Consider the following 15,793-nt stretch of genomic DNA (forward strand, 5'->3'; position numbering starts at 1 on the left):
GAACTATTTGAAAATTTGCTCAGACGATTTCGTTACGAGTTGAAAAGTAGCCTAACCCTCGACAAGTCCTCCAAAAAAGTAGCTAGGCCCTGTAACATTTTGTAAAATATGGGGCTGCCTGTGTTGATTCTGTAGTGGATAAACATTTGATATATTTTGCTTTGGGTATATCTAATGGGCAATTGTTTTGCCTGAGGGAAAAGTTTCCTAACTAACGTTTGCCTAACGATACTTATATCAAATGCAAACCTTATTTTAGAGTGCTCTTGTCATTTTAACCAAATAGTTTGCTTGTCTTTATTTAAATTTTTTTTACAAGTTCTTTTATAATTGTATTATTTTTCATCAACTTAAATTAAGCATTATTTTTTATCAAGGGACTGCTGAGGAAACTCGGGCCTTGATAGAGTGGCGGGCGGCCAACGAAAGGCTTTTCACCGGGAGGCGCAATTCCTCCAAAAGTTGATGGGAGTGAGTATTCATTTTGAGTGCTTGTATAATTCCCTGCATGTCTGAAGGTTTGGAGCTAGATTTGGACAGTCTTCATTCATAAGAATGAATACGTTATTGAAGTGGAATCATGTAAATCTTTATGGGTTTGTTTTGCCTATAGGCATTTTGTTCCACTTCTGGTTTGGCCATAACTGCCAAACAGGCAAAGAAAAAATTGAATAACCTAAAAGATAAATACAAGGTAATCTGCCTGTTTCTCTACTTTCTGTTACTGAAAGAGGCTTACCAAGATGTGTGTAAAGACTTTCCGGTCATATTTGAAACCTAACATAGATGCATTGGCCCTTACATTTTATTTTGTAAAATGTAGTTTACTCCGTTTACATTGTTTACTCTAAGACTGTAAAAAGAATAGTTCACCCCAAAATGAACATTCTGCCATTCACCTACAATTTTAAGTTGTTTCACACCTGTATACACTATTTATTTATTCTTTTTTTTTGCTTTACACAAAGGAAGAATATTTGTAACCTAAGAGTTCTGGGGCACCACTGACATGTGTAATTTTTTGGTGCCTCAAACTGTTAGGTTACAAAAATTCTTAAGAATATCTTTCTCTGTGTAGAGCAAAAATAAAAAATGTCTAAAAGTGTGGAACAACGTGAGGTGAGAACATGACAGCATTTTGCTTTATTTCAGGAGCTTAGGGACCCACCCACAGGAAAAGGGGTAGAGGCCGGTAGTGTGACTGCTGCCACCTGGCAGTGGTACACTGCAATGGATGCTGCACTCCAAGGGCAGCACTCGGTTACTATGCCGTAGTTGTTGCATCAAACCCACTGCCACTACAGGTGGCTCAGTCAGCACACCAGGTTCTACCCCTTCTGTGGAAGCCAGGAGTAGCCAGCAGTCAAGAAAGAGGCGACGGGACAGCCAGGCTCTTCTTGAGTTTCTAAAAGAACAGGCAGAGAGGGAAGAGAAGAGGGAGAGAGAAGCATTGGCGAGAGAAGAGGAGAGAGAGAGGGCAGCAACAGCCAGAGCAGAGACATATCTGTCTCTGTTTGAAAAACTTAATAAATTCTAAATTAATGTTGTATTTAATGATAAATGATTTTATATAGATTATTTGAATAAAAAAAAAAAAAAAATGAATGTTTCAATTTCAACCCTGGCAAATCATTGTTATAGCAACAGTGTATTCTTTATATTTACAACAAAAACACAAATAATATAAAATAATGTAATATCCAATGTCTATAGTGGTATACAATTATTTACAATCATGCAGTTAAATCTCAAGAAGAACATACCAAAATTAAGAAAACGTATAAATGTATCTATACCCATCTACTTGCACATTTATTCATACCTATCTTTCTAATTAATGTCATAGCTATTTCAACTGTTTATGTTGCTCTTTTAATGAACATGACAACATCTGGAAAGGTTTACTGTCTAGATGTAGTACTGTTCAGTTAGACACCCAGGCAGTTCCACGGGAGAAGAAAGCTGCGCAGCCAGACGTCCTCGGAGATGGTTCCCTGATAGGTCCCTCTCACCCACTGCTGCATTCTCACCATCCTCGCGGTCTTTTTGTCCTTGGCTTTCCTCCTCCTCCTCCAAGAGATCACCTCCCATCACACAGATGTTGTGGAGGATACAACAGGCACCAATCACCTTTGGGGCGAACAGTGGCCTGATCTCCAGGGCCCGCAAGAAAATTGCACGCCAGTGAGTTTTTAACATCCCAAAAGTGCGCTCGATGATGTTCCGTGCTTGTGCATAATGCCTGTTGTATCGGGCTTCAACTTGGCCTGTTAATCAAAAATCGTGTAGAAAATGTGTAGTGTATTGCAAATTCATAACAGTAAAAATTTGGTTTATCGTGTGTGTCTGTCTGTCTGTCTGACATAAAAAAAAGTGTTCTTACTTGCGACAGGCTGGCGGTATGGGGTCATGATTGCAATAGGATGCTGCAAGCAAGGGTATCCCCCATCTCCCAAAAGATAGTATCCAGCTGGTGAATACAGAGCCTGCTGGTACATTGGTGATCTGCGCAGCACAAGGGCATCGTGTACAGAGCCTGGATTGCCAATATACACATCTATAAATATGCCTTTAGCATCACAGGTGCACTGTAGAATGATGGAAGGGGAGATCTTTCTATTTATGTAGCATCTTTTTTGTGGCATTGCAGGAGGAACATTCCTGATGTGGCACCAGCAGCACAGCGGAATGCCTCATGGCCAGCAAGGTGAGCAAAGCCACCCCCCACCTCATCCATTTCCTCTGCTTTTGGAAAATGAATAATTTTGTGGAGGATGGTCATCATCTCCTCCACAACATTGTGAACAGTCCTACAAACTGTTGAAAGTGGCATGCTGAAGTCATCTGATGTGACCCTGTAGGATGCTCCACAGGCAAGCCAATAAACCGTAACAAGTACTTCAATTTCACGGCTCCATCCATGGGCTTTTTGACGGGGCAGCATCTGTACCAGCATGTTGATGCTGTTCCTGGAGAGCCTGAAAGCTGGCTTTAAATCCTCTCCAGAAAAAAACTTGACCAGGATTGGTACCTGGTCATTGATCTGTGAATACCTGCGAGTGGGACTTTGTTCCTGTTAAAATATATAGATAATATATTAAGAATGTTTTTACTTTTGTTGTATTATGTATTTGTTATATGTATTGCTTTTAAAAAGTTGTTACTATATGTACTGTCGTTGCATTGTATTTATTATATTTTTGGATTTAATGTAAGCTATATACTCAGTTGTTTTAAGGATTTTGTCTCAAATTTACTAAAATCTGCCATAATTAAATCTCCCTCTAACATTTGCTCTTTTCGTGAAGTATTTCTTTATACTCTATTTCGGTTTCATTCATTTATTGATAAGCTCTAGCACAACATTCATCCCAGAGTCTAAAAGTTGTAGCCTATATGATTATTATAGATATTAAATTGTCCTGTTTGTGTTAATGCAGTAATATGATGTGCACCTAGCTATATAAAGATGATAAACTATAAACTTATTTGAGCACCACAAAGACAAATAAAAGGTGTGTGAAGTGTAAGCTAGTTAATTTAAATGTTATCAACTGTCAAACCTATTGTACTTGTCAGTTTATTTGGTATACTGAAAAATCTAATGTAGTCTCATTACATCCCTGCAATAGTTTACATAACTTTTTGTGAGATAGTACTTTGTAGTCTGTAAATAGGGTGCCTATATGATACATTATAATACATTTTTATTATGACTTTTCATTTGGATATACCTAACTAAGTCCACATAAGTATATGGGCAGTTTATGAAGAAAGAATAATTAGAAAAACATACAATGCTAGAGAGACATGCTAATATGGCACCTCTCTTCGCCATCCTCCGCTGCATCCTGGCTTTTCTTTGAAGGATTCGTCTCCTCCGTTCGGCAGCCTCCTCTTCAGCATCTTGATAAATAGCAATTGCAATGGCAATCCTAAGCTGTTCCATTTTGATTTACACTTATTTACAATTGATTTACACCTTTCAACCGTTTTTCCCGCTTTTTTATTTAAATTGTAGCTGAGTGGGTTTATTGCTAGATTGTTCTTAATGAAAAGAGGCAGTTGTTTCCACATATTTTATTTATTTTGAACGACGTAAATATAATCACAGTATTGATGTTACCTGAACCACATATTAATGTTTAATAGTTTTTAAAATAAAAAAGAGACAGTCGTTTAATATTATATTAAATTTCATTATAAATATAAAGTGAAAATAATCAGAGTAGGTACATATTAGTTTTTTAATACTAATATATTTAATATATTGAAAATAAAAAAGAAGTTAATTCAAGTAAAACATGCATGCTGAGTGAAGCTATCAAGTACGCTGCCGTTCCATTTGTAGAATGACTGGACTCGCGTCCTCCCGTCCTCGAGAGTTCGTTCTTCTGAGTCCAACTTGGCATGTCCAAACTCGGAAGGACGGAAGTCCAGACTCTGCGAACTTGGTATTGAGAAATGCCCTGACTGTCTGTTGTTGGTCTCAAGTTCGGTGTCTATTCCCGCAGTTCCCCTGGCTGTAAGCCAAAACGTGATTGGTTGAAGCGATAACGTGCTACGATTGGTCAGCTCAATGTGGCCGTTATTTGATTGGCTTGAGTAAACGGTGGGTGGAGTCCACTTATTTGTGGATTTATCTGCATGTCGACGCTAGAAGTGTTTCAAATCCACAAATGCACAGGAACCGATCCACAAATGCGTGCAGTGATTTACAAATGCACAGACAGCGGTTCACAAATAAATACCAGGTAGAGTTGTGTTTGTGACATTAAACACATTTGTAAATATATATATTTTTATTTGCAAATCTGATTTTATTTATTTGTGAGTTTTAAATTTTTTTGTGAAACTCTTTATATTAATTTGTGAATTTGATATATTTTTGTGAATCTCGTTACATTTATTTGTGGATCATAATCTATTTATTTGGAATAATGCAACAATTCTAACCCCATAGAATCTTTACTCATTTTCAAGAAACATCTAAAGACTCATCTTTTTTGACAGCACTTAACCAGCTAATACTAGCACTTTTCCTTTTCTTGTCTTTTCATTTATTAAAAAAAAAAAAAAAAAACCTGGCTATTCGTTCTACTGTATATTAGACTAACTGAGACTTGTCATGGAAATTGTATACTGTTGTTGTTCTCTTGTTGACCTGACTGCTTCTATTGTTCTCATTTGTAAGTCGCTTTGGATAAAAGCGTCTGCTAAATGATTAAATGTAAATGTATTGAGTGTTGAGATTTTTATATTAAATTTTTCCCTTTCTATATATTTATTTTTTCAGACAGAATATGAAAAGAATGCGTGAATGTTTTTCCTCTAACTCTTGATGTGTTTCAGGAATGGAGAATAGGCAAGCTCAACAGAACAAAATATCAGTCCTCCACAGGGTGCATGGCATCAGATTCATACAGTACAGACATGCCATGCTGCATACTCAACTTTGTATCACTAAGTGAATATATTATTTCAGACCAGGTGAAATGATAAAGCATGTATTTGTACAGCAAGCTGATTTTTAATATAATTTAACATTTGTAACTTTGAAATGCAATGTATTTTATTTGTATGGTGTTTTTCACAACACACTGTAAGTGCCACAAGTCCCTGAGTTAGCAAACCAAGCTGGATAATGCTGAATGCTGAAATTAAACGGTATCAATTTTATGTTAATATTAGGCTACTGATTAATAAAACAGGAATACATTTAGAATACCTTTTTATCCAAAACGTCTTAGATTGCATTCAAGGTGTCAAACCTGGGAATCAGACCTATGATCTTGCCATTACTTGCACCATGCTTGAGCTATAGGCATGTAGACATTCATAATAACTATTGGCATAGTTACTAAGAAATACTAAGAAACTTAAATAATTGCTAAAAATTATTTTTAAATTTTTTAACTTTTTAAATAATACTAACAAGTAAAATGCTAGTGATAGTAACATAAATTAGAACTAGTACTACTTTCTAGTACTTTATTTTTAGAGGAGAAAAATAAAGAGAGAAAGAGAGAGCGCGACGGTTGGCGCACGACACATTATTGCCGTTACTCTGACTGACAGCTATGTGCATCACGTTTAACACGTCTATTGTAACAATACCATTTCCACCTATCAGGGATAAGATAGGAGTACTGTGATAATTTTATTTACCCACTTTCACTCTGATCTTATATGAATGGTTGTCAAGGCTGTAAGTAGATATGTGCAGATTTTATAAAGAGAAAAAAATATTTTGATGTAAAAATCTAACTTTTTGTCCAAAGTTCTAATTTTACTTAGTACTGAAACTGTTGCAGATAAACTCATAATTTACATTAGAATAAATTATAGATTCTTTGGCAAAATGTGATGCATTCTTAAACTGCTCATTTCAACCCATAATGTTAAAACGAAACAAAAAAAACACACACACTGGATGGGGTGTGGTAAAGTTGTAACACATTTTAGCATTCCCTTACATCAAACTTTAATGTTGTCTATATGGAGGTTTTGGGGAGCTCAAAGCAAATGTGGATAAATGTGCCTTATGCAGTTTCTGGATACACCAAGTCTGCACTCTAGGGTTAAAAACATTAGGGTGGTCACCATTGTGACAGAAAAGTGTGTGGTTACAAATCCACACACAGATTTACACTTTTGTTAGATCTACATACACTTTACCTCAATACACTGGAGTTCAGTGATCAAGAAGCAGTTAAGGAAGTTTATTCTACTGGTCTAATTTACACTCCCACATCAAACAGAAAATGGATTGGAGCTGTGGTTATAAAGTGTGGCTGTTTTACATTTTTTTTTTTTTTTTTTTTTTTTAGAGGTTTCAATAAACTTTAAAGCTAACTTTGAGGTGGCTGCGGTTTTTGCTTCTTTTGTCTGATTGTTACCACTCCCCAGTACATGTTACAGCATACCACAGTAGTGGGGTAGATTGTAACAAAAAGGCACTCAATGTAAACCTTGAAAAGTTACAACCATACCCAGTCTCCCCCAAGTAATCTAAACATCATGGTTTATGCTTAAGTGGAACTTAAAAACAAGCAACATTTCACAACATTAGCAAGCCACCCTCATGACAACCTTTTAGAAGTTGCTTTTCATGTTAAGCCCTAGAAAGTCCTGGACACAGGTAATTGAGAATTTAAATCAAAAACTTTTATTTAGGTTGAAAGTCCAAAAACATTATAGATCACTTCAAACCAAGCCATGATGAAAAATGGTCACTGCACGGTCCACAGTCTTCTACGTGGAAATGAAACAAGTACAGATTAATAACAGACCTTTAATAAAATTCATAACCAATAGTCAACCAACCTCATTTGATCCAGTAGGGATGAAACCAGGTCTTTAATTTTAGAGGTACCCTCCATCGCCTCATCCGTTTGACTTTTCTCAACATTCTGCTCATGGTCCAGTTTGTTCATGCTGGGCCTCTTCTGTTCTTCATAATTAAGAAAAGTGGATCCATTTACAGCTCGATTCAGACTCAGTTTAGAGTAAAGAACAGGCTCTGATGGTTTAGCTCCTTTAGCACTCTTAAAGACCATCTCAGACTGTCTGAAAACAACTTCTCCCTCATCCTCTGCACTCTCAGAGAGCTTGTCTGGAGTAGGGCTGATCAGTGGCTGGTCATTTGGAGCGAAGTCAAATTCGGATTCAAGACTCCGCTTAGGCTGCTCTAGGTGATCTGCTTCGGTCACATCAGGTTTTTCCTGAATCTTATACAAGCGGTCAGCATCATCAAGTTGCCACATGTACCCATCCTTTACAACATCATGCGATTTCACAGCTTCTACATAAGCTTGTCCTTCATCCAGAGCAACTACCGGACTCTTCTCAGAGCTCTCATCTGGTTTCAGCTTTCTAAAGGGTTCACCATCTTGAAAGGTTAGATCAGTGGGATCTCCTGGAAAACCAATCTCCATCTGCACCACTGGGTTTAACACAAGCTCCAAGATCTCTGGTAGCCATATTGCCAAATCACCTCCCAGGCCCTGGCTTTCAACGATCACACCTCCTCCAAAGCCACGCTGGACAGGCCAGGGGGAGACATTGCCAACATTTTGCATTGAGCCCTTAGAGAAAGAGTGACTTGCTACGATCCAGCTTTTATCCGGTTTGTCTCCGGCTGTAGAGCTGGACTTCATGCTGTAGTCTGATGGTGCCAGCGGTGTGGCCTGTGGAGCAGACCGTTGATCTTTGATAATCAGCGGGCCGGTGCTTACTACTGCGGTCAGGTCTAGAGAAATCGTAACAGATGGAGAATAAGTTCTAATACAGATTTCTCCTATTCCAGGAACCCCCCCCCCAAAAAAAAGTGGTCACGAACCAGGCAGCTCCGCATGTTCTTTTAAGCTTTTGCACCTTCTCCCACAACAATCACATACTGAGGTTTGGCCACCCAGGTCAACCCATCTGAAAACAAACGGTTTAAGTTCCAAAAGCCTTTTAGGACAAAGACCTTATAAGGAGTAAGAGATGTACACGCTTACCTGGACTTAAGCTTGTTATAGTTGCAGAATTTAGTGGTAGAGGTCAGTCCCAAATCAGTAAGATAAACTCTGCAGTGAATATAACTCTAAAGAAAACAGGAGAGCATTACAAGACTTTTTGTAGGACCACAGTCAGCATAACTTAATGAATGCTCACCTCAGAAGACTTAAAGCTGGACGTACGGACTATCAAATTTATTCGGTCACGCTGTTGCAAAACAAACTTCACCAAAGACTCTTTGGAGGCCACACATCTGGGAAACAGATGAAGGTGAAATTATTCCAGGGAGCAAGTGCACTCAAATGGGGTTTGTGGAGTTCATATACCCTTTGTTAATGATAAGGGCGACTTCAGGTTTATCAGCATGGTTTGGAGAAGACGAAGCATGGCAGGACTGGACATAAAGCTGTTGACCAGGTGCAGGTGAGGCTGACACCTGCAGATACAACTGCTCTCCTTTGTGGAAAACATTAGTATCTGCAGGACCGCTCCAGGATGCTAGAGAAAAATTAACAGTTAAAAAAAAGCAAGTATTAGATACCAACTTTGTCTGGTAAGAAGCATTTTAATGACGTACAATTCATGATCCTTAATGAAAAACTGTTTCCTTTTCCCAGCAGGGCCTGAGTATCATATGGCATTGGGAACATGGGTTCAAATCCATCAAAATTGTGAGGCTGAGAAATCTCATTCAGGAAAGGTTCTGCGATGGCAGGAATATGCCAGACATCATGAATGAATCCTGGTGAGTACGCTGCAAAGTGCCCATCAAAATAATCCCCATTAGCTGTAACAGGTAGCGCTAGAGACACTATAGTGCCACAAAAGACAACAAAAGCCACTGCCATCCCTATCCTACAGCTTTGACCCTAAAGAGAACCAGTGAAGAAAAATTTACACAGCTCTTTTTTAGTCTTGTAGAACTTCCTAAAAGCTCAGGCTGTGAGGAGGTTTAGGCTACACAGATTAATGCATTAATAAGAGTCAGGTGATTAGGTCCAGGTGTTCAGGTTTACTTAATCAACTGACTGTGATTAACAGTAGAGACTGGCTGCCAAAAATTAAGGTGATGTTTTTTAATTTGCTTTTTTTTTTTTTATTGCAGCAACAAAACAACAAAACAGATTAATGTAATCTAGTATATATATATATATATATATATATATATATATATATATATATATATATATATATATATATATATAAATTAGAGAGCATTTCCAGAAATGATTACCAATTTTGTCATAAAATTTTAAATTAAAACTTTTTACTTTTTTACTTAAATGTTATTGGTAATTATTTTTCAGTCCTAACATGTATAAAATTAAATTGACATTTATCTATTTAACTTTTTGTTTTGTACCGACTTATAATTGTTAAGGTTTATTTTTATTTATTTTTTTATTTTTATTTTTTTTAAGTATAATAAAAAAAAATACAATGTACATCTAAGGCTGAAATTACCAGAAAAGTGTCAAAATAAAATAAAATAAAATCCATGTAGGTTGAAGGGTTGAAGGCTGGTCTTCCTGGTATACAGCGACGCCTGCAGGGCGGTCATGACAGGTGCGCGAGCGGTCAGGGAGTGGCCATGCACGCAGGTGAACGGGGAAGAGGAAGACAGTCTGAGAAACACGGAAAGAGGAGAAGCTCTTTAAACATCTCAAACCCTTAATTATGACTTAATCTGAAAGAAGGACTTCAGGATGGTGAATTCGGGTGAGTTGGACTTTGTTTACATAACTAAACCATGCATTTTGGGGGGTGGGAGGGAGTTACGTTATATGAACAGGCTCGCGAACGTGGTTTGGGTGCGGTTATCATGTTTATCTTGATAATACATCACGGAAATAGCCTATTCGTGCTCTATAAAATCCTCGTCTGTCATACAGGCTGAATGTAGTCTCTAGTGAGTCTAGTAACTGGCGGAATTTCATTTCATAGTGCAGTGGAAGTACTTTACATTAAGTACAACATAAAGGACTTTTTAATGTTTATTTCGAACCAGATATCTTTGTGCCGTGGCAGATACGTAGCTAGATCTCAGCTATGCATTTGTTAAATATGTCCTTTGTGATTTTTATAATGTGTTTTAAAGAAATTTTTTTTCTTTAAAAGTTTCATTTTCTCACATTATGGGTTCGATCCGCAACTGGCGTGCAGCACCAGGTCACGTGACCTGCCAGTGGTTGGTGGCCGCTGGCAGTGCACTGTCAGGAGGGCCATTGATTTAGGGCAGATTTATGTGTTTTGCTCTCCTTCCACTCTAGCTCTGAGAATACTATTATTATTATCATTAATTTTCTATTTTTTTATTGTACATATGTTCATATGACTTTATTCTTTTAAATGATCATGTTTTATGGAGTGATGTGGAACACGAGTGATGCACTGAAGCTAACCAACCAGTTGGGATCACGCCATTAGACTACTTAAATTTGAGTTAACCAGCTTAAAACGTATATCTTATTAAAGGATTGTTTCAAAGAACATATTCACAATGATGCAATTATTAATTTCCTTGCAGCAGGAGTGGTAGGGAACGCTTCGCCTAGGCATACTAATAGCTTAATAAAGGCTGGCTAGAGAAAGCCGTCAGAGGAAGACATGAACACAAATAAATATATTCATTTATTCAAATAATTAAAAACCAAATTACTTCCAAATAGGCAGATCTGTCTTCAAACGGTAGTTGCGTAGCTGGAGTGGAAGGTGGCAGGTCCTGCCATCGAGCTGAAGATTGAACCCCGTCTCTTTTCTCATTTACTCATCCTCATGTCTTTACTATTATGACTTTAGTTCTTTTGACTGAAAATGTCGAGCATTTAACTGAATGCAAGAGCACCATAAAAGTAGTCCATACATGTCCACACATGTCAGATCCATGTTTGTCCAAATCACACAATCTATCTGAATTCCAGACCAAACTAAACCCCACCTTGGTGGCAAGCTTGCAAATTCCAGTGATGAAAGTATAAATAATTTACTTGAAACACTAAAATATATATATAACATATTTACTAGAAACCGCACAATAACACGTTATCAGCAATAAAATCTGATAATCCTATCTTATCTTTTCATGCTCGCCCAATGCCTGCACGTTTAACGACAGTAAACAAATAAGCTATTGGTTAAGTTTGGACATCCAATCCTGTATCAACAATGCGATTGGCTCGTTTTAATTGTAAGGCGGTATCGTTAAATGAGGATTTTTCATCCCAGCTGATGATGATTGTCATCTTCCATAACCAATTACAAGTTATTTTATGTGAAACCAAACTTTGTTGACTGTACCATAAAAGAAAAAGGTCATACAGGTTTGCCACAAAAATGAGGGTTAGAAAATGACAAGTAAACTTGCTTTAATTGTGCAATGCAAGGATTTAATCATACTATTCTCCCTCAGTGTAATGGCCTAGTAGAATATACAAAAAAAATCTCTATAATAAATATTTATTTAAAGGCAGGGTAGGTGATTTGTTTCAGAATTGTTATTCATTTATTTATAGTGTGAGAAAATGCATACCTGATTGAAAAAAAGCAGTGTTTTTGTACTTGTGTACTGTTATTATCATGTTTGTCTCTTTTTTTGACAGTCCCTCATCACCTCATAATAGCTTGCGTTCAGTGAAGTCATAGCTCAAGAAAACTTTTTGCATATAGTACCAAATTCATCAGGATCAGCGCATAGTTCCTCGACTCATTGTATCTCATTTATCCGATGATCTGGTGTCTTCAATTCTAGGTTTATGGTTGATATTGTGTGTGTTTCCTGTAGGTATTTGTTGTGGCAGTCTAAAGGATGATAAGATCCTGATGAAGATGGGTTTGGGACTGGTGCTTGTGGGTCATGTGAACTTCTTGTTGGGGGCACTGGTACACGGAGCTGTGCTCAGACACATAAAGGTGTTCACTTGGAACAAGAAACTTGTCTACCCCATCTCCAATGTCATCGCTCTTGTGGCAGGACTTATGGTTTGTCTGTCTCCAAAATTCGAATGTATTTCTTAATATGTTTATGATCATGATCAAGTGACATGGGGGTTGAGGCATAAAGCGTAGTGGTTAAAATTCTTGCATTAATAATCAGGTGTGTTAGTTCAAGCTTCAAACTACCCTTTTACACTGAATGAGTCCACTCTGTAAGTTATACATCTGACCATGTTATAACCTGCAGGCAATTATTGGTGGAATCTCAGCTATTGTTCTCTCAAAGAACAAGAAAAACCAGCTCCTGGTGAGTACACAGGATACTGTGTTTTTCGTAATGATTGCATTTCCTCTTTGTTTTTGCCATTTATTTGGTGCCACTGCAAATCTTGCACTTCAAATTCTATAGAACAAAACAGAGTATTCATGTATTATTAATTTCTGAATGCATTTTATGCTTGTTGCAGAGTTGGTTTCTTCTAGTTGTGAGTGTCTTGGCTGTTCTCTTGGGTGCTGCCTCTGCAGTGGGAATCACCGTTGCCACAGTGAGGGCTATAATTTGGGAAGGAAACACTCTGTTTACCCACTGCAACCTGCTTGCCAACATGACCTACTACAGCATCACAAATGAATGCCCCTTTGACCCCACACGCGTCTATGTGAGTCAGTGATGGATCCTAGTGTAATCAAATGCAAATGAATGATATGAGCCTCATAAATGAATTTTGTTAGAGTTCTTTTGCCATTGAGATGCATGCGAGTTAATTTGAGCATACCAAAACTGTAGCAAATAAAACCATGGTTAATTTCATCCTATGTCAAAAGTGAGGAACAAATCAGAATTTATAAAGTCAAAAACAAATGTGTTATGTCTTGAGAGCATGTGTACGAACTTTGTGCACTCTCATATAGTAGTAATTAAAGTAATATATAATTTATTTAGGTGCTACACTTGTTCATATTGTTAGAATTTAGGATGAACTGCAATTTATAAGAAAGGATGCATTTGTTTTTTTTTATGATTTAATTTAAGTACCAGCTAATTAAAAAAAGTTGTTCTTAAGAAGTAGGAACATTTCAGAAACTGTATACCGTATACTCAAGTTTAGGATCATTCAGTTTAGGCCCAGGGTTCCCATGGTAATAGAAAAATTTAATCATGGAATTTTAAAATTGTGAAAGACTTATTTATTTTCTTATTTTTTCTTAGCTTTTAAAATCAATTTAATTAATTGGCTAAAATTGCTAGCTTATTTAAAATGATATTTAAAAATCCAGTAATCTTAAATGCATGGGAGTGTCGTGCAAAAGTAAATTCATTGGTGAAAAGTAGTGGGAACCCTATGGGACATGATGCAAAATAAGCAAGTTAAAGGAAATACTCAAATGAACAAACAAAAAATATATTTCTCCCTCCAGGGTACTACATTAATCCTATGGTTTCCATTGATTCTGATGTCAGTGGTGGAGGTTGTGTTCTCCTGCCGCTGTTTCTTGGCTTGCACTTCTTTCCTCCGGTTGCACTGCCCATGGAGGAGAAATGTCAGGGTAAACAGAACTACATGCAATGATTATTTATATTTTCTAAAGGATATACTTGTTCTTGAAAGGCAGCATGAACATAGCGTTAAAGTTTTACTTACATGTGAATTAAGTGCATTCAAGATACAAATCTAGATTTGATTTGAAAACATTTTGGGTTCCAGGTTATGTTTTAAGGGTAATTTTGCATGCCAACTCCTCATTAAGACTAATAAACCTTTTGTGTTCTCTGAATGTGATGTACATTTTTGGGTTCAGGTGCGTATCCAGTTGCCAGAAGAAATTGCAATGCCACCAGGAGAAGATCCAAACGATGAGGAGCCAACAGAACAGAACGAACTACTTGACAAGGACTCAGTTGCTGTGGAGACTAGTTGGCTATAATTCATAGGTATACATCACATGAACGATAGATGATTTTTGGAATTTCAATATGACAGTGGAGCAAGAAATACCAAGTGCCAATACACATAAAAACTACTGCCTGCTAAAGTGGCTAGCAGCTGAAGAGAAGTTGTGAACTGACAGCTTTGCCTTATTTCAGCACTAATGTTTTGTTTTATTCCTTAGTTTTAAAGAGTCAGACTGTGTTACCAAGGCAAATACTATTGATTTCACCATGTAAAGTGCTCAATGTTTTATATATTATCATCATGAACATGTATGATGTGCTTGTTTTATGTTTGTTACATATTTTCTTCAGTGATGGGATTCCTTGTTACAATGCATTTATATAAAATATTTTACTATTTAAAACCGAGTTTCTGAAATTGCTCCAAATAGGAATGACTATGCAAATTATTCTTATGGTATGCTGACTTCTAATAAGGCTAGCAACTTTTATTGTTTATTTTTTAACTTTGAAATATCACATGGTATCACGTAAGTTTCATGACTGTTTAGATAACATGTAAACACTAAGTTTGTTTTTACAGGAAGATGTAGATATTTAACAGATTTGGTCAAGTGGACAAGTGACTTGTCAAAACAGATGAAATGAGACAGAATTAGGCCCATTTAACTCTTGAACTCTTTTACTGGCTCAATATTTCATGATACAGTTTTATATGTAAGGAACAATGTATAACCAGCCGCTAGTTCTCTCAGAATAAACCCCGAAAATGTTTTAAACCCTTACCATTTTGTTAATTCTCTTATAATCATAGTGTGTGAACTAAACAGCGTGCAAAACAATCGTATCAAAATAGCAGCAGCTGCGTTTGTATGAAACGAGAGTCCGCGATACCAGGATGACATAAATAACTGTACACCATTTTTAATTGAGTTTTAATATTTTATTAGCTAAACAATCGCAAAGATTCCACCAAGAAAAAATAGTTCAAGCAAGAGTACAGCGCCGACTGCTGTTACGCGGATGAGCCATAGCTCGGAATGTTGCGACTGACCAATCAGAATCAAGTATTACACAGAGCCGTGTAATAACGAGTGATAACATATCTCGGAATGTTGCCGCTGACCAATCAGAATCAAGTATTCCACAGAGCCGTGTAATAACGAGGGATAACATATCTCGGAATGTCGCTACTGACCAATCAGAATCAAGTATTCTACAGAGCCGTGTAAAAAGCTTATAAAAATATACCGACAAATCTAGGAGCAGAATACAGAAATACTACAAGCTCAAAGGAAAAGGTGTTCACTCAAAGCAGGGTGTTCACTCATTCATCGAAAGCACAAATGTATCCAAAGATAAAATAAATCCATCTGCTATAAAAACTATACATGCACCTGGGATACACATGAGAAATTCTGTGGACAAAGCTATGGCAAAACCCATGTTTGAACTGTTAAT

General features: G+C 37.0%; 2 protein-coding genes across 2 annotated transcripts; one reads left to right on the plus strand and one right to left on the minus strand.

Moving 5' to 3' along the window:
* Window positions 1-7,162: 7,162 nt before the first annotated feature.
* Window positions 7,163-9,454, minus strand: LOC132111546 (uncharacterized). The gene is made up of 8 exons (XM_059518937.1): window positions 9,219-9,454; window positions 9,083-9,185; window positions 8,832-9,003; window positions 8,662-8,758; window positions 8,505-8,590; window positions 8,342-8,427; window positions 7,327-8,260; window positions 7,163-7,254 (listed from the first exon to the last, which is right to left on the minus strand). The coding sequence occupies exons 1-8, from the start codon at window positions 9,351-9,353 to the stop codon at window positions 7,233-7,235; spliced, it is 1,635 nt and encodes a 544-aa protein (XP_059374920.1). The 5' UTR covers window positions 9,354-9,454; the 3' UTR covers window positions 7,163-7,232.
* A 567-nt stretch (window positions 9,455-10,021) lies between these two features.
* LOC132111540 (keratinocyte-associated protein 3-like) lies at window positions 10,022-14,736 on the plus strand. Its single transcript, XM_059518925.1, has 6 exons — window positions 10,022-10,224; window positions 12,287-12,483; window positions 12,686-12,745; window positions 12,906-13,097; window positions 13,858-13,986; window positions 14,239-14,736. The coding sequence occupies exons 1-6, from the start codon at window positions 10,212-10,214 to the stop codon at window positions 14,362-14,364; spliced, it is 717 nt and encodes a 238-aa protein (XP_059374908.1). The 5' UTR covers window positions 10,022-10,211; the 3' UTR covers window positions 14,365-14,736.
* The last annotated feature ends 1,057 nt before the right edge of the window (window positions 14,737-15,793 follow it).

This window comes from Carassius carassius, chromosome 31 (genome assembly GCF_963082965.1).
Source record: "Carassius carassius chromosome 31, fCarCar2.1, whole genome shotgun sequence".
Classification (NCBI taxonomy): domain Eukaryota; kingdom Metazoa; phylum Chordata; class Actinopteri; order Cypriniformes; family Cyprinidae; genus Carassius; species Carassius carassius.

Coding starts and splice junctions, on each gene's coding strand:
- LOC132111546 (XM_059518937.1), bottom strand. CDS start 9,353: ATGGCAGTGGCTTTTGTTGTCTTTTGTGGCACTATAGTGTCTCTAGCG. Junction 9,186..9,218: donor ATGATGTCTGGCATATTCCT/GCCATCGCAGAA, acceptor AATGAGATTTCT/CAGCCTCACAATTTTGATGG. Junction 9,004..9,082: donor TTCATTAAGGATCATGAATT/GTACGTCATTAA, acceptor ATTTTTCTCTAG/CATCCTGGAGCGGTCCTGCA.
- LOC132111540 (XM_059518925.1), top strand. Junction 13,098..13,857: donor TTGACCCCACACGCGTCTAT/GTGAGTCAGTGA, acceptor TTCTCCCTCCAG/GGTACTACATTAATCCTATG. Junction 13,987..14,238: donor CATGGAGGAGAAATGTCAGG/GTAAACAGAACT, acceptor TTTTGGGTTCAG/GTGCGTATCCAGTTGCCAGA.